Source organism: Nyctereutes procyonoides, unplaced genomic scaffold (genome assembly GCF_905146905.1).
Source record: "Nyctereutes procyonoides isolate TBG_1078 unplaced genomic scaffold, NYPRO_anot_genome, whole genome shotgun sequence".
NCBI lineage: Eukaryota > Metazoa > Chordata > Mammalia > Carnivora > Canidae > Nyctereutes > Nyctereutes procyonoides.
Genome location: NW_026575146.1, coordinates 72,866,926 through 72,883,567, shown reverse-complemented (window position 1 = coordinate 72,883,567; position 16,642 = coordinate 72,866,926). Strand labels below are relative to the sequence as shown.

The window sequence follows — 16,642 nt, the reverse complement described above, 5'->3', positions numbered from 1 at the left end:
CATCCTGGGACATGCCCTCCATTTCTCCAGAGGATGCTGCCGTGAAGGGGCGGCTGGTGGAGTGTCTGGAGACCGTGCTCAACAAAGCCCAGGAGCCCCCCAAATCCAAGAAGGTCCAGCACTCCAACGCCAAGAACGCTATCCTCTTTGAGACCATCAGCCTCATCATCCACTATGACAGGTGCCTGCCTGGGGCTGCTGGGGACCTGGACTCCTGCATCCTAGGAGATTGGGTCTGGGAATTGTGACTTCTAGGTGGGAGGACAATGAGCTGTACACTGTTAGCTCACCAGATTGGGGCTGGACCCCTTCTGGAAAGCAGAATTCTGACTCTCTTCATTTGGGCTCAACAGCCCAGATGTCTGGGTCACCAGGAGCAGTTTTGACCAGGAGGAGGGCCAGAGTTAAGAGCTGGGTCCTGAGGGTCCTGGAGGAGGCCCTGCTCACAGCCCCCTTCTCTGGGTCTTGCCGGCAGTGAGCCCAACCTCCTGGTGCGAGCCTGTAACCAGCTGGGCCAGTTCCTGCAGCACCGGGAGACCAACCTGCGCTACCTGGCCCTGGAGAGCATGTGCACGCTGGCCAGCTCCGAGTTCTCCCATGAGGCGGTCAAGACCCACATTGACACTGTCATCAACGCCCTGAAGGTACTGCACGCCGGAGCCTGCCTCAGGCCAGCCCCTGTACACTGGCCTGTATATCTGCTCCCTCAGAGAGGCGTAGGGCTCAGAGGCCAGTGCAGAGCCTAGAACATACCCCACCTGCTCTCCTCCCTCAGACGGAGCGGGATGTCAGTGTGCGACAGCGGGCGGCTGACCTCCTCTATGCCATGTGTGACCGGAGCAATGCCAAGCAAATCGTGTCAGAAATGCTTAGGTACCTGGAGACGGCTGACTATGCCATCCGTGAAGAGATTGTAAGTTCTGGGAGGAGCTGGGCACTTGTACTCTTGTATCTGCAGGAGGAGGGGGCTGGGGGCCTGGACCCCTGGGTCTGAGGGAGGAGGGTCTTGGGACCTAGACTCCTGGTCTGAGGGAGGAGGGGGCTGGGGTCTCCAGATGGGAACAGTGGTGAGCCCAGACTTGATTATTCCACACTATGATGTGTGTGTGCACACACTCACACCTGTCCTCCCTCCCTGGCTGGCAGGTCCTGAAGGTGGCCATCCTGGCTGAGAAGTATGCAGTAGACTACAGCTGGTACGTGGATACTATCCTTAACCTCATCCGCATTGCGGGTGACTACGTGAGTGAGGAGGTATGGTACCGTGTGCTACAGATCGTCACCAACCGTGATGACGTCCAGGGCTATGCTGCCAAGACCGTCTTTGAGGTCAGCACCCCCACCTCACCCCCATAGTGGGCAGAGTAAGGACAGCTGGGGTTGTGGGGCCAGCCACCCGTGGTCACCATCCTCCTCCCTTGTCCTCAGAGCAGCCCCCACCAAGGGACCTGGGGGCCGGGCCTGCACAGGCCACTGTGAGGGTTAGTGGGCCTTGGGGCAGCACCAATCCCCAGGTTTGGCAGTTTCCCACTCCCTCTGCCCCATTAAAGGGGGCCAGGTGGCACCTGATTTTACCACTTTGTGAGCAGGAGCCAGTCACATAACCGATCTGGGCCTCAGTTTCCCCCATCTATTATCCCTGCCACATCATAGCATCGTGAGTGTTCGGCAATTTAATGGGCGTTGAGGGCCTCATCCTGCTCCTGGCACCCCTGAGCAGTCCTAAGCCAGGACATGTTGCTCCTGTTATCCTCACCCGTCCTGTCCTGCCTCCAGGCACTCCAGGCCCCAGCCTGCCACGAGAACATGGTGAAGGTTGGCGGCTACATCCTTGGGGAGTTTGGGAATCTGATTGCGGGGGACCCCCGCTCCAGGTGAGAGGGTGAATATGTGCATTTCTGAGGGGTCCAGGGCCGGTGGTGATGGGGCTCCCAGGGATCCTCTTGGCTTCTCACACAACCATGTGACTGCAGGAGAACCCAGCTCCCAGGAGCCTCTGGGACAATGCATTGCAAAGGCCATTGCCCTGCATGGCCTCTGGGTGGGGGAGGGGCACTCCAGGAGGAGGCAGGGGAGCCACCTGCTGATGCCCCCCTGCCCCCCTGCACAGCCCCCCAGTGCAGTTCTCCCTGCTGCACTCCAAGTTCCACCTGTGCAGTGTGGCCACCCGGGCTCTGCTGCTGTCCACCTACATCAAGTTCATCAACCTCTTCCCGGAGACCAAGGCCACCATCCAGGGTGTGCTGCGCGCCGGCTCCCAGCTGCGCAACGCCGATGTGGAGCTGCAGCAGCGCGCTGTCGAGTATCTCACGCTCAGCTCGGTGGCCAGCACCGATGTCCTGGTCAGAACCACGGGCCCTTCCTCCGCCCCTGTGCCTTGATCTCCCTCTCCTCTGCTATGGGGCTGTCCCTGACCCACGCTTGCCTTCTGCCCATGCAGGCCACAGTGCTGGAGGAGATGCCGCCCTTCCCGGAGCGAGAGTCATCCATCCTGGCCAAGTTGAAACGCAAGAAGGGGCCTGGGGCCGGCAGCGCCCTGGATGACAGCCGGAGGGACCCCAGCAGCAATGACATCAATGGGGGCGTAGAGCCCACCCCTAGCACTGTGGTGAGTCCCCAGGGCTAGGCCCATGAGGCTGGGTCCTCTGGCCACTACTCCTTTCTCACTTCTACCTGCACCTTCCTGCAGTCGACGCCCTCACCCTCCGCTGACCTCCTGGGGCTGCGGGCAGCCCCTCCCCCAGCCGCACCCCCAGCGACCTCGGGTGCAGGGAACCTCCTGGTGGACGTCTTCTCCGATGGCCCAGCTGCCCAACCCAGCTTGGGGCCCACCCCCGAGGAGGCCTTCCTCAGGTACCACCTGCCTGGGCTTTGGGCTGTCCCCTCACAGCCCCCTCCCCCCTCCTTGTCCCTGTGCCTCTGTCGCCGTGGCTGCCACTTCCCCTGGCCTCCTCTTTCCCTCTGGCCACTCTGGACTCTTGGCTGACCCTAGCCACCCTGTGTCGTCCTTCCCCATCACCATGTCTCAGCCTGCTCTTCCTTCTCTCTTTCCCTCCTCCCTCTTTCTCTTTCTCCGGCCCTCTGCTGCCTCTCTGGGATTGGCTGCCTGCCACGCCTGTCTTCTCTTGTCTGCTCTGGGATTGGATGGCCCAGCGAGCTGGAGCCGCCTGCCCCTGAGAGCCCCATGGCTTTGCTGGCTGACCCAGCTCCAGCTGCTGAGTAAGGGGTGGCCTCAGGGTTGGGAGGCAGATTTGTGTCCCCAGGGAGGGTTAGGGGGCTTCAAGCTCTGATCAAGGGGGTCCTGATGAGCTGCAGAGGCAAGGATTTGGAGGGGAATCAAAGTTGGGGTTCTCTGACAGGGTGCACACACCAGCATCCTATTCCCTTTAGAGGCAATCGCCAGCCTGCTTCTGGTGTTCTTTGGGGGAATCTGGGTATATGGATTCCGGGGTTCTGTCCTTTGAGGGGTTACTGTCTCCCACTTTTAGCTCCGGGTCTTCTCTAGCCCCCAACTTGTTCCCATCTCATTGCTTTCCCCACCTGCAGCCCAGGTCCTGAGGACATCGGGCCGCCCATCCCAGAAGCTGATGAGCTGCTGAATAAGTGAGTCATGGGAAAGATCAGGGAAGGAATGGGGACAGGTGGGGAGCACAGAGCGGGGCCTAGATAGGCCCCCTGGCATCCTGAGCTTCCCCACCACCCTCACCCAGGTTCGTTTGCAAGAACAATGGGGTCTTGTTTGAGAACCAGCTGTTGCAGATCGGAGTCAAGTCAGAGTTCCGGCAGAACTTGGGTGCGTCCAGAAGGGGGTGGTGTGGGGATGGGGTTTCCAGGACACTGGGGCTTGGGTGGTATCTGGAGAGGAAATTGAAGGAACTCAAATTGAGCCCTGCCTCTCCCCGCCCTCCGCAGGCCGCATGTATCTCTTCTATGGCAACAAGACGTCGGTGCAGTTCCAGAACTTCTCACCCACTGTCGTCCACCCTGGAGACCTCCAGACTCATATCCTCCCAGCCTGGCCCAGCCCCCTTCCCCTCCCCCCGTCCTTCCAGGTCTGCCTTCCTAGCCACTGGGAAGCAGATGGACCCAGGTCCTGAGCCCTGGTCAGTCTTCTTACTTGAGATCCTGAGCATATGGTTACTTGATACAGGGGTGGACCTCTCCCCGCCCAGGATAGCCTGAGGACAGTGAAGTGATAGGATAAGTGTGCCTCAGTTTTTCCCTGTAAGGCCCCTTCCATGCCCTGACCTCATCCTCTATTGGGTTCCATACCCCCGATTCGAGTACCTCCCACACTCAAGAGCCAGGCCTGATGGTCTTGGTGCTGATCAGAGTCTTCTGTGTGATCTGACCCAGTCACTTTGCCTCTTTGAGCCTTTCTATCTGAAGTATAGACCCTCTTCCTTCTCATAGCGTTGTTTTTGAAGGTCAGTGTGGTTGGTAAACTCTAGAAGGGTGGCTGGCATAAAGAAAGGTGTCAGTCCTTTATCCTTTCTCTGATAGTGGTTTTCATGCCCATGAAATGACAGCAGCTAGGGTCCAAAGCTTTGAGGACTTTTTCAGCTCTTTGCTTCATTCACTTGTCAGCATTTCCAGAGGCTCCCACAGGCTCAGCTCTGCACTGGGAATGGTGGGGGGCAGGGGCAGAGATGCATAAGACCCCATCCTTGCCAACCTGATGGGAGAGGTGATGCTGCTGCTGCCATTTTTGGTGGCCTGACCATGCCAGACACACAAACAAGATGGGGCTGAGGTCAAGTAGCTTGCCTGTAGTCACTAAGGTGGTAAGATTTAGGATTCTAACTCAAGCCAGCCATCAGGGCCTCAGAAGGCTTCTGCCTTAGTACGCTGACGTGTGCCCCAATGGAGGTCACAGAGCCCATGGTGGAAGGCCGGAGTAGGACCCAGTGGGTGGCCAGAGGGCTCACTTGAGTTTGGGCCTTGCAGGCTGCGCCCGGGACGGCAGGGCCGGCCCCTCAGAGGCCTGCAGGCTGGGGCTGCGGGGAAGGTTTGGAACCATTGGAGGTTCACGGCCTCTTCCTGGCTTCCTTGACCCCCGGTGGGCACAGCTAGCGGTGCAGACCAAGCGTGTGGCCGCGCAGGTGGACGGCGGGGCGCAGGTACAGCAGGTTCTCAACATCGAGTGTCTGCGGGACTTCCTGACGCCCCCGCTCCTGTCCGTGCGCTTCCGGTGAGTGGGGCGGGGCAGGTGAGTGGTGCTGGGGTAGTGCCCAGCGGCTGAGCCGTGGAGGTCTCCTGGAGGCGGGGCGGGGGTCTGATGGAGCCTTCTTGGCCCCCTGCCAGGTATGGGGGCGCCCCCCAGTCCCTCACCTTGAAGCTCCCGGTGACCATCAACAAGTTCTTCCAGCCCACAGAAATGGCAGCCCAGGACTTCTTCCAGCGTTGGAAGCAGCTGAGCCTGTGAGCAGCAGGGGGGCGGGGCTGCAACGGGGGCGGGGCTGCAACAGAGGCCGGGCTGCAGGGTCCTCCCCAGTACTGACCCGAACCTTCCCCACCCCCAGCCCCCAACAGGAGGCGCAGAAAATCTTCAAAGCCAACCACCCCATGGATGCAGAAGTCACTAAGGCCAAAGTGAGTGACCGCTAGGCGAGACAGGAGAGGGGCCCCTGGACTCACACCCCAGCCCTGCCTCTCCCTAACTGGTCTTTGGGGAGGGGGCCCACTTTTCCATCCCGTTTCCCCCATCTGTAAAGTGGTGTAGTACAGTTCCCGCTCGCAAGGGTTTTGGGGAGCTGGTTTGCCACTGCCTGGTGGCTACCAGATCTGGCCCCCTCTGACGGCTGCCCTTCTTCCCCAGCTCCTGGGATTTGGCTCTGCTCTCCTGGACAATGTGGACCCCAACCCTGAGAACTTCGTGGGGGCTGGAATCATCCAGACTAAAGCCCTGCAGGTGGGCTGTCTGCTCCGGCTGGAGCCCAACGCCCAGGCTCAGGTGAGTGGTGGTCTAGGAGGTGGCCCTGAGGCTGACAAGTAACCCCCTGCCTCACTGTGCTCTTTTTTAATCACATCCCTGTGCTGTGTCCCTGTGTCCTCTGTCTACTGTCTGCCACTCCATTTCCTTTCCACTCTTCTGAGTCCCCCCCCCCCCTTTTTGCTTTTATTCCTGCCTCCTCTCCCTTCCATCACTTTTATCCTTTGGCCCTTTTTTTCCTCTTCAATCTCCCTTGTGTCCTCCTCCCCTGGGTTCTCTGTCCCCTCTGCCTCCTCCCTGAGTCCCCACTGCCCTGTCCTCCACCCAGATGTACCGGCTGACCCTGCGCACCAGCAAGGAACCTGTCTCTCGTCACCTGTGTGAGCTGCTGGCCCAGCAGTTCTGAGCCCTGGACTCTGCCCCCGGGGATGTGGCCGGTGCCGGGCAGCCCCTAGGACTGAGGCAGCTTTGGTGGATGGGGCAGCGAGGGGACCTCCACTGGTGACAGGGAAGACCCCAGGGGTGGGGGGATGCCTGGGACCTTCCTCCGGCCTTTTGTATTTTTATTTTTGTTCATCTGCTGCTGTTTACATTCTGGGGGGTAAGGGGGAGACCCCTCCCTCCCTTTCCCCCTTAAGCACAGAGGGGAGAGGGGCCAGGGAAGTGGGCACCTCCTCCCCTCCCACCCCACCCCATCGTAGCCCCTCCTGCCCTCTCCCCGTCCAGGGGCTGTGTATTATTGTGAGCGAATAAACAGAGAGATGCTGATAGCTGTGTCTGTGTTAAAGGCTCACGCCCAGGGGTCAGAGGAGTGGGGTGAGGGCATGCAGAGTGTGGGTAGCCAAGCCCCGCAGCCCATGGGTAGGACTTTGGGGAGATAGCAGCAGCAGCAACCGCCGTGGCCCCAACTGCAGAGCCACCAGCCGCCATCCCGTGCCTGGCTCCTCGGGCCCGGACACCAGGTAGCAGGCTCTTGGCACCTGGGTCCTCTGGACTGCATCCTCCACCTTCTCCTCTGGTGCCCCCGGCTCTGGAGGAAGGACAGGAAGGGCCAAGGTGACCAGTGGGCCCAGAAAACTAGAATGCCAGCCTGCAGGAGCAACACCACACTTGAGCCTAAGTCTTGAGTCCTCATGGGTGAAGGCCTCATGGCTCCAGCTGGCTGGCAGTTGCGTGAAGAAAGACCTGGACCTTCTCCCCAGCCAGCCCCCGTCCTCCACTTTCCTGGGGATGCTGTGTGCAGCCCTGAACAATCTGCTTAGCAATACAGATCACAGACACGCAGGTATGCTGACCAGGTGGCAGGCACTGGGCTCCAGGCACAGCCCTTGGAACCCTTCCACTTTACATGGGGAGGCAGGTGGGGGAGGTGGAGTCACAAACCCAGGAGGGGCCAGTCCTGTCCCTTCCTTCATCTCCCTAGGGCCTTGGGGGTTCTAAGACAAATTTTCCTTCCTACTCTAGGCTCTGTGGAACACCTTCACCCTGAGGGGCATATTGTTGGCAAAGTCTATACTTGCAGCAGTACAATGGAGTGTGGACATGAGAACCAGGCTGACTGTGAATCATGGCTCTCTGCTGCTTACTAAATGAGCCTCAGTTTCTTCATCTGTAGTATCAGAATGATGATATAGCGAGCCATCCCTCACCTGACCTATGATGATGAAGTGAGTCATTATGTATATAAGCACTTGGCAAGAGATTAAATCCCAAGGTTAACTGTTAGGGATTGCCCAGTAGATTGTGCGTTTCTAGGCTGGGACCTCCCTGCCCTCTGCATCAGTGTGGATGCCCCGTCCTCCCTGTGTGATCTGAGACTCAGTCCTAACATGTGCAAAGAGGGCACACTATCTGCCGCTGACCTGGTGGAAAGTGCGTGGCGGTGACCAAGGTGTAGAAGGAGCGCAGGAGGCGCCGACGCTGCTCAGGAGAAGGCTCTGGACCGGAAAAAGAGGGTGACACAGAGCCCCTCCTGGGCACAAGCCCCTCCCAGCCTCGTCCTCCTCAGTCACCTTGATCCCCAGAAGGTTCCACCGTGAAGAGGCAACGTTTCAGTTCCAGGTGGAGAAGCAGTAGCCTGTGAGAAAGGAGGTGGGGTCATGGCCAGGGCAGAGGGGATGAGGCCCCCCCAACCCACGCCCCCGTCCGAGCCCTACCCGAGGATGTCCACGTGCAGGGGGAAGCCAGCGGGCAGCGTTCGGGGTCCCAGCGGCACGCAGGCCCTCAGCAGGTCTAGCACTGGCTGCCACCAGCGGTCCAGAAGCTGAGGCCAGGCGGGTGGGTGAGGGCAGGGGCGGGTACTAGGGAGGGGGCGTGGCCAGGGAGAGGAGGGGCCCACGAAGGGAGGGGAGCAGAGAGGACCAAGGAAAGGGCCAAGCCTGGAGGGACGGAATTCGAAAACGCAGACGGGAACGGGAATGGAACCGGGTCCAAGGAGGTGGGGCCTACTGGAGGGGCGGGGCCGGCAAGGTGTGGGCCCAGAGCAGATGGCGCCTGCAGGGCAAGGTGGGGAGAGAGGGGGTGGACTGGCGGGCCAAGGGCGTTAGAGGGGAAAAGCGGGGACATGGCGCGGACTGACCTGTGGATCCAGCTGGCTGAGGGGAGGGCGCGGCCCGCAGAGCAGACACAGCTCCAGGCCCGGCAGCAGCGTCAGGGTCAGAAGCCGGTGCGGGACCTGAAGCGGGGAGCCGCAAGGGCTGGCCGCAGCCCCGCCCCTCCCACTGGAGCCCCGCCTCCTCGCGTCCCACCTGTCCCCGACGCCCCGCCCCCCAACTCACCGTGGGACTCCCGTGCGGCAGGTACACCGGGTAGTCGCGAGCGGCCTGAGGTGGCAGGGACCCCACCAGCCAGGGGAGCAACACAGCCTCCGGCGTCCCCAGCCGCCACCAGCTCTCTGTTGCTGCCACCACCCGGCCCGACACGACCAGGCAGCCAAAGGCCGTGCCCACCGCTTCTGTGAACCCAGCGAGGGCTTCCTGGGTGAGGAGACATGAGCAGGGGCGGGAATGACTTCGCAGGTGGGCGAGGAGTGTGAAGAGACCCACATACAATTCAGAGCTTGCCTAGTGGCATTCTCATGTGCCTCACCCTCCTTCACTTTCACATGCAGGTACAATCCCCAAGTCACACTAAATTAAACAGTAGGGTGGCTGCTCCCTAACATGACACGTGGTACTGAAGCAGAGAATCACAACAGACACAGGTGTGGTGTATTGAATCCTACTATGTCTCAAGAAGGTGCAATCAGCCACCTTCTCCTGCTTGGAGAGGTCAAATCACCTGCACCTAGTCCCACCATGGGAGGCCTGCATGCCAGGGGAATCAACGAGAACCACATTTAAGGAAGCACAGATGGAAATTCACCGAAAAAGGAACAGCATGTGCCAAAGCAAGGAAGTTGGGAAGCTTCTGGGATCGGGGGGACCCCTGAGGCAGCTGGGGGAAGGTGGATTGTGGAGTTAGCAGATGTCAGGGTGAGCACATTGGTGGGTTTCAGATTCCACGGGTCCTCAAACACGAGGCTGAGGCATCGGGAGCTTGTCCTGGGAGTGATAGAAGCCATGGGATGGCTGTGAGCTGGGGAGAGGTGGCGTAAGCTCTTTGTGTAGAAAGACCCCTCTTAGGCCAAGTGGGGGTTAGAACAGAAGCCAAAAGGATGAGAAAAGGTTGAGGCAATGGTCCAGGGGTAAGAGGATGAGGACTGAGCCAGGGCCACAGTGACAGGTTTAAGGGTTCCCAGTGCATCCTCAGTACCTGCAGGAGAGACCCCTCTGGAGGAACCACGCAGTCCACACACTGGGTCAGATCCCCAATGAGCTCCGAGTCCCCCAGGAAACTGTCAATGAGGCGGTAACTGGCCTGGCAGGGGGGGAAGGAGGGATGAGCTTAGGACCCAAGTGGACCCCAGATCTGCTGCCTCCCCTTCAGAAAACTAGCCCTGCTGAGCCCGGTTCTAGGGTCAAAAGACCAGGCTGCCCCAGGGGCTGCCGGGATCTGTAGTTCCAAATGTCAGTGATCTGGAATCCTAACTTCCATGCTTATGTCCGGCAGCCTCACCCTCAACTCCTTCTTCAGTCTCTCTACATTGCGGATATTGGTCAGTTCTTCAAGTCCTACAAGAAGAACCTAGAAGAACCAAATAAGAGAGGAGGGGCTGGGGATCTGGACTCCTGTTGTGAGGGAGGACCATCCTGAGAGCTCAGATTTCTGGGTTTGGGGAAGAGGCCTGGGGAATCTCACCATGGCCCCAAACACCATCTGGAGTAGTCTCTCCAGCCTCAGCTCCGAGGTGCCCTCCTCAGATGACAGAACAATGAGGGTGATGCTGTGAGAAAGGAAGGTGAGAAGGAAGAATGAGTCCAGGCCGAGGAAACAGGGCCATGAGGAGAGCAGAGTCTGCCCTTGCTCCTGGATGCTAGCTCCATCCTCTGCCAGCCAGCACAACCTGCCTCTCATACAGAGAAACTCAGGGGTCAGAGAGGGTAACTGGCTTGTGGAAGATTCCACAGTCAGGTAAACAGCTGGCCTTGGAGAGCTGGTAGGGCTAGGGGCTCAACAGGGGCCGTCGCCCAGGCCCTGTCCCTGCCCCCAGAGCTACCGCTTGGAGACCTGTCGTGGAAGCTTTTCCACACCACGGTGGTGTCCTCCGTCCTTGCAGAACTCAGCTGCACCTCGAGATTCTGCCCAAACATGTGGACTCCATTGAGAGAACCGATGACAGAGAACGGGAGCTGGGGAAAGGTTGGGGACATCAGACAGGAGCCCCCAATCCCCTCCACCTTGAGACCCAAGTGTCCAGGGCCCTCGCCCCCTCCTCTTTCTGGATCCCCTGACCCCACCTCTTCTGGGAACCAGCATTATTAGTCCATTCATTGCACCCTTGACTCTCTAAACTCAACTCTGAAACTTCTCCAGACCCTACTCCCTTGAAGACCCAGAGAGGACGTGCCTAGCCCCCTCTATTTTGGAGATCCAGGCATCTAGGGCCCCACCTGCTGGCGGGCGGGGGCGCCGCCGCGGCTGCTTCTGCAGAACAAGGGGACTCCGCTGGAGGCCGCGAGGCAAAGTAGATGCACGGTGCCCTCCGTCCCTTCCTCGCCCATCTGGAACCCCCTCCAGTCCCCTCGTGGGGGCAGTCAGTGACCACTTTGGAGCATGCCCGTAGTCACACTAAGTCGGGCTGCCGGTCGGCCGTCCCAAGCTGCCAAAGGGCGAGATGGGGAGCTGATTGGAAGAGAAGTGGACTTCCCGCCTTCTTCATCCAACTCAAACCATCCCTAGGTCTTTATTGTAGTACCTCCCCCAAACTGTTAGGTTCTCTTCCTCTTCAACCGGAAGTTACATGCCCCTAACAAAGATGGCGCCCGTAGTTCTTGTAGACTTTCGTAATTTCTCCTTGAAATGGTTTGATTCCATTTATTTAAAAAAGAGAATGAAAAGCCCGGTTTTAAGGTAGTGACAGCGCCAAGGCGTTGTCTAGCAAGCATCAGGCAGGCTAGGATATCTCACTTTCTAAATTTATAAATAGCTGTGCTCCACTCAAAGATGGTGGCGGCGCCGAGGCGTTGCCTAGCGACCACATTCCATCTCAGACTGTAAGAGCAGTGCCCGGTTCAAAGATGGCCGCCTGTCGACTCGCCAGAAAACCGAGAGAAATACCGTCTACCCCTTCACCCTCGCGGATGGTTTGGTCCGGCCAACGTTGCCTAGTAACCACCAAAAGAGATGGTTGTTTTTGTTATTAGGAAAAAGAAAGATGAAATGCTTTATTTTCCAGAACCATAAAAATAAGAGTATTTCTGTAGTAAATTTATACATGTTGGTGCAGCATGCCGAACGTGAAAATGCTCCTCCCCCAAGTCCTTTCACGAAACAAAAAGTTGACAGTTTAATAAAGAGTATTCACAAATTTGGCAAATATGTTCCCTGTGACAACGTTGCCTTCAAACTTTTTCTCATAAGATCATATAAAGAGACGTCGTTTTTAAAAAAAATATCTTTATAATCAACGTTATGGATGTAACAAAATCAATTTAGCCGATCCTGGATTGACATACGTTAGCTTCTTTCCTCTGTGTGTTTAAACTGATAAAGTAAAATTTCATTTAGTTACAATTTTAATCAGCTAGAACTTTTCTCTTTTGTGAGAACAGTAGCCTCCATTCACCCAAATGTATTTGCAAAATATATAGTAGTGTTAAAAAACACTTCCTTTCAGACATGTTTTGCCTGCATTGTAGACTTGATTTTTTTTTTAATATTTATTTACTTATTTTAGAGAGCACAGCAGAGGGAAAGAATCTCAAACAGAGTCCCTGCTGAGCCCAGAGCCAGACAAGGGACTTGATCTCCTTGAGATCAAGGAGATGATGATCTGAGCCAAAATCCAGAGTCAGATGCTTGATAGACTGAGCAACCCAGGCACCCCTCTAAATTTGATTTCTAATAGCTCATAATATTAAGACATTTATCTACACGCTAAATTGCATCAACTTTTAGAGGAATAAAATATACATAACAGTGAATTAAGTATGGAAGTGCCTAGCTGGCGCAGTCGGAGGAGCATACAGCTCTTGATTTTGGGATCGTGAGTTTGAGCACCATATTGGGTGTAGAGATTACTTTTAAAAAAAAATGAGGCAAGGGTGCCTGGGTGGTTCAATTGATTGGGCATCTGGCTCTTGATTTCAGCTTGGGTGGTGATCTGATGTTGTGGGATACAGTCCCCTGTGGGGCTCTGGGGTTCAGTGTGAAGCCTGCTTGAGATTCTCTCTCTTCCTCTGCCTCACCCCCCACAAGCAATCTCTCTCTCTCTCAAATAAATAAATATTTTAAAATGAAGTAAAATATTAATTTCTTTCTGGGTTCTATGAATTTTTCTTTGGTACATTTATATTTATTATGATGACTACTGAGATATTTGGATGTATTTCTACTGTCTTTTTTTTTATTACTGTCCTGCCTATTTAATTTTTTTTTCTGCTTTCCTATCTTTTTCTGGATTATTATTCATTTCCTCAAACCATTTTTTCCTCACTCTTCTGGTTTCTAATATATACACTGTAACTCTCTTTTATTTTTATTGGTTACCCTTGAAATTTTACCATACACGTTTAATTTAGCAAGATCTTAAGCACTCTCTCAAATAATACAAACAGCATATAGCAGCTTACCTCTGTAAAACTCCATCCAGATAACCAACTAGATGTTGCAGTCGTGACTTTTTTATGCTTTCATTGAATATTTTTCTTATTTTATGCAGTGTTTATTTGTAATTACATAAGTATTTATGATTCATTTCTCTCCCATTTCCTTCTTGCCTCTCAGACCATCCTTTCAACATAATTTTAAATTTGCCTCCTTCTTAAAGTACATCCTACTGGAAAATTGTTTCTTTCTTTACCACACTTCTGACACCAAATGTGTGGGGTTTCCATATCAAGCAATTCTCCAGTTCTCTGTGGACACCAAGTGGATGTTTTACAAGTCAATTCATTTCTGACACTAACCACCTAGAGTCAGCATAGATCTGGAAGGTCAAGGGGATCCCTGGGTGGCTCAGCAGTTTAGTGCCTGCCTTTGGCCCAGGGTGTGGTCCTGGAGTCCAGGGATCGAGCCCCACATCAGGCTCCCTACATGGAGCCTGCTTCTCCCTCTGCCTGTGTCTCTGCCTCTCTCTGTGTATCTCATGAATAAATAAATAAAATATTTAATTAATAAGTAAATAAATAAATAAATTTCCCATTGAGTTGGGTTTTTTTTGCCCCAACAATTATATAAAATTTCTCCCAAATCCACCTACTCTTTCTCCATATTTTCTTGATAATGGGCTGATCTTTATGATTGTGTTAGTGGCAAGCTGCTTCTAAAATGACTCCCAGTGATCTCCACCTCCAGGTACTCAGTATCTTTTCTCTTTCCAGGTGTGTGCATGGGACCTGTAGCTTGCTCTTAACAATGGAATTTATCGGAAGCGGTGGGATGTCGCTTCTGAGATTAAGTTATAAATATTATGACTTCCATCTTGCTTGCATTTTCTCTTCTGTCGGTACTGTTTTGCTTGTTCTGATATAGCCAATGCTATGTTGTGATGCACCCAAAGGGGTGGTCCTTGGAATTGAGGACAGTCCCTGGCCTACAGCCCATGAAGAACTGAATCCTCCTAATGATTACAAGAGTACAGAAGCAGATCCTTCTCCAGTTCTGCCTTGAGATGATTACAGGGCTGCCTGATGCTTTGATCGAAGCCAGTGAGAGACTCAAACATAAGAGCCAATGAAGTCATGCTTGGATTCCTGATCTACAGAAACTCTGAAATAATTAGTGTTGTTTTAAGCCACTAAGGTTTTTTTATTATTATTATTATTGTATTTATTTATTTGAGAGAGACAGAGCATGAGTAAGGGGGAGGAGGCAGAGGGAGAAGCAGTTTCCCTGCTGAGCAGAGAGCCTAATGTAGGGCTCGATCCCAGGACCCTGAGATCATGACCTGAGCTGAAGGCAGACCCTTAACCAACTGAGCCACCCAGGTACTCCTTAGGCCACTAAGCTTTGAGGTAATTTGTTACACAGCAAAAGATAACTTAGATAATGTCCTTTATTTCTCTCAACATTTTGCACATTATGGTACATTATGAACCCAACCATTGCAGGACCTAAAGTCCTGGAGGTGGGGATGTCACATCTGTTAACTGTTCTTTCTGTGGACTCTAACTTATAGTCCTTGCTTCTGTGGTGGTGGTCTTTGATCTGAACTCATTACCTGCTATTGACCGGAGTTCTATAAGGAGTACTGACTTCTACTTTTGCAGATTCTCAGGAGTGTCACCAACCTGGAATGAGTTCAACTGCCCTGGGATGCTCTTGCTTAGCTGGAGAAAAAGACTCGGTTTTCCAATTCACAGCTACATTCAGGTTCTGTAATGCCAATGCAGCCCCTTCCCTGTGCAGGCAGTTCTATGCCAACATCCCCTTTTTTGTTAATTTTTGGCTGTCTTGGGAAGCCCCTGTGGCTTAGTGGTTTAGCGCCGCCTTCAGCCCAGGGCGTGATCCTGGAGACCTGAGATCGAGTCCCACGTTGGGCTCCCTGTGTGGAGCCTGCTTCTCCCTCTGCCTGTGTCTCTGCCTCTCTCTGTCTAATAAATAAATAACATCTTTAAAAAAAATTTTTTTTGGCTGTCTTTTGGGGGGACGGTGGGGAGGGATTCTTGAAGACCTTTCATGAGGTCTACCTTTTAAGAAACCACCAATGTTGCAAAAATAGTATTATTACACCTAATCCATCATAATGCTAGAAGCTGAAGTCCAGGCTAAAATATCTAATTGTTCATTTTTACCATTTGTAATACATTAACAGAAATGTATTAAAAATCAGTTAAGGGGGATCCCTGGGTGGCGCAGCGGTTTGGCGCCTGCCTTTGGCCCAGGGCACGATCCTGGAGACCCGGGATAGAATCCCACATCGGGCTCCCAGTGCGTGGAGCCTGCTTCTCCCTCTGCCTGTGTCTCTGCCTCTCTCTCTCTCTTTCTGTGACTATCATAAATAAATAAAAAAAATTAAAAAAAAAATCAGTTAAGGGCGCCTGGGTGGCTCAGTCAATTAACCGTCTGGCTTCAGTTCAGATCATGATCTCAGGGTCCTGGGATGGAAACCCACATTGGGCTCCCTGCTCAGTGGGGAATCTGCTTCTTCCTCTTCCTGTACCCCTCCTCCTTTCCTTGTGTGTTCTCTCTTTCTCTGTCTCAAATAAATAAAATCTCTTTAAAAATCAGTTAATACAACCAGTCATACATTCAGCTTATCTAAAGAAAAGTTTCCTTTTACTTAATAGGGTGGATTTTAATTTTAGGAAGTATTTTAATCTTCTTACCTGTTGATCATTTTTCCTTTCTCCAATTTAATCTTCCTTATACTTTTATTAAAATTGAATTACACTGGCATAAAAAAATGGGAGCTGCTTTAAATTAAAAGAAATTTAAGAGAGAAAAAAGAAATTTAAGAGTTATGATGTCTAAATATGTTTTTGGCCTTTGGATCCTAATGTAAATAAAACAATTGAAGAAAGACATTTTGAGAATCAGGGAAAGTAGACTGTGGATTCGTGTTAGATAATACCAAGAATAATTTTGTTAGGGGTGATAATGGCATAGTGGCTATGTAAGAAAATGTCCTCAAGGTTTTTTTGTTTTTGTTTTTTGTTTTTTTGTTTTTTTTTTTAAGAATTTTTATTTATGGGCAGCCTGGGTGGCTCAGCGGTTTAGTGCCGCCTTCAGCCCAGGGCCTGATCCTGGAGACCTAGGATACAGTCCCATGTCAGATTCCCTGCATGGAGCCTACTTCTCCCTCTGCCTGTGTCTCTGCCTCTCTCTCTGTGTGTGTCTCTGAATAAATAAATAAAATCTTTAAAAAAATGAAATTTTATGTATTCATTTGAGAGAGTGTGAGCACAAACAGTGGGAAAGTAGAGAGAGAGAGAGAGAGAGAGAGAGAGAGAGAGAGAGAAGCAGACTCCCTGCTGAGCTGGAAGCCTGACTAGGGCTCCATCCCAGGACCTAGAGATCATGACCTGAGCCAAAGGCAAGCCGCTCAACCATCTGAGCCACCAGGCTCCCCATCCTTAACTTTTTAGAGAGGTTTGCCAAGCATATAGAGGTAAAATGATGGGATGTTGGGACTCTACTTTAGAAGGCTTCAGCAGGCACATCTGGGTG

General features: G+C 53.5%; 2 protein-coding genes across 6 annotated transcripts in view; one reads left to right on the top strand and one right to left on the bottom strand.

Annotated features, from left to right (window-relative positions):
- Nucleotides 1-6,522, top strand: part of AP2A1 (adaptor related protein complex 2 subunit alpha 1) — a 33,178-nt gene extending 26,656 nt beyond the window's left edge. Inside the window, exons 8-24 of one of the 2 annotated variants that reach the window (XM_055310748.1) lie at nucleotides 31-181; nucleotides 476-644; nucleotides 776-913; nucleotides 1,147-1,329; nucleotides 1,777-1,874; nucleotides 2,111-2,342; nucleotides 2,441-2,608; nucleotides 2,690-2,853; nucleotides 3,154-3,219; nucleotides 3,547-3,603; nucleotides 3,711-3,793; nucleotides 3,913-4,003; nucleotides 5,069-5,191; nucleotides 5,305-5,421; nucleotides 5,523-5,592; nucleotides 5,819-5,953; nucleotides 6,261-6,522. In XM_055310748.1, the coding sequence (XP_055166723.1) occupies nucleotides 31-181; nucleotides 476-644; nucleotides 776-913; nucleotides 1,147-1,329; nucleotides 1,777-1,874; nucleotides 2,111-2,342; nucleotides 2,441-2,608; nucleotides 2,690-2,853; nucleotides 3,154-3,219; nucleotides 3,547-3,603; nucleotides 3,711-3,793; nucleotides 3,913-4,003; nucleotides 5,069-5,191; nucleotides 5,305-5,421; nucleotides 5,523-5,592; nucleotides 5,819-5,953; nucleotides 6,261-6,338 (2,123 nt within the window). In that variant the 3' untranslated portion in view covers nucleotides 6,339-6,522. The remainder of the gene's footprint in view (nucleotides 1-30; nucleotides 182-475; nucleotides 645-775; nucleotides 914-1,146; nucleotides 1,330-1,776; nucleotides 1,875-2,110; nucleotides 2,343-2,440; nucleotides 2,609-2,689; nucleotides 2,854-3,153; nucleotides 3,220-3,546; nucleotides 3,604-3,710; nucleotides 3,794-3,912; nucleotides 4,004-5,068; nucleotides 5,192-5,304; nucleotides 5,422-5,522; nucleotides 5,593-5,818; nucleotides 5,954-6,260) is intronic. The other variant, XM_055310749.1, reaches the window with a different exon arrangement.
- A 27-nt stretch (nucleotides 6,523-6,549) lies between these two features.
- On the bottom strand, nucleotides 6,550-11,310 carry FUZ (fuzzy planar cell polarity protein). Of its 4 annotated transcripts, XM_055310750.1 has the most exons (11): nucleotides 10,924-11,304; nucleotides 10,541-10,662; nucleotides 10,172-10,256; nucleotides 9,989-10,057; nucleotides 9,686-9,790; nucleotides 8,710-8,907; nucleotides 8,511-8,606; nucleotides 8,089-8,195; nucleotides 7,945-8,009; nucleotides 7,795-7,869; nucleotides 6,635-6,962 (listed from the first exon to the last, which is right to left on the bottom strand). In XM_055310750.1, the coding sequence occupies exons 1-11, from the start codon at nucleotides 11,032-11,034 to the stop codon at nucleotides 6,736-6,738; spliced, it is 1,260 nt and encodes a 419-aa protein (XP_055166725.1). In that variant the 5' UTR covers nucleotides 11,035-11,304; the 3' UTR covers nucleotides 6,635-6,735. The 4 variants fall into 4 exon arrangements, with proteins under 4 accessions (XP_055166726.1, XP_055166725.1, XP_055166728.1 ...); XM_055310753.1 differs by lacking the exon at nucleotides 7,795-7,869 and having other exon boundaries at nucleotides 10,924-11,307; XM_055310752.1 differs by lacking the exon at nucleotides 9,989-10,057.
- Between the last annotated feature and the right edge of the window lie 5,332 nt (nucleotides 11,311-16,642).

Coding starts and splice junctions, on each gene's coding strand:
- FUZ (XM_055310750.1), bottom strand. CDS start 11,034: ATGGGCGAGGAAGGGACGGAGGGCACCGTGCATCTACTTTGCCTCGCG. Junction 8,010..8,088: donor CTGCACGTGGACATCCTCGG/GTAGGGCTCGGA, acceptor CCTTTCTCACAG/GCTACTGCTTCTCCACCTGG. Junction 6,963..7,794: donor CGCCACGCACTTTCCACCAG/GTCAGCGGCAGA, acceptor TCCTTCCTCCAG/AGCCGGGGGCACCAGAGGAG.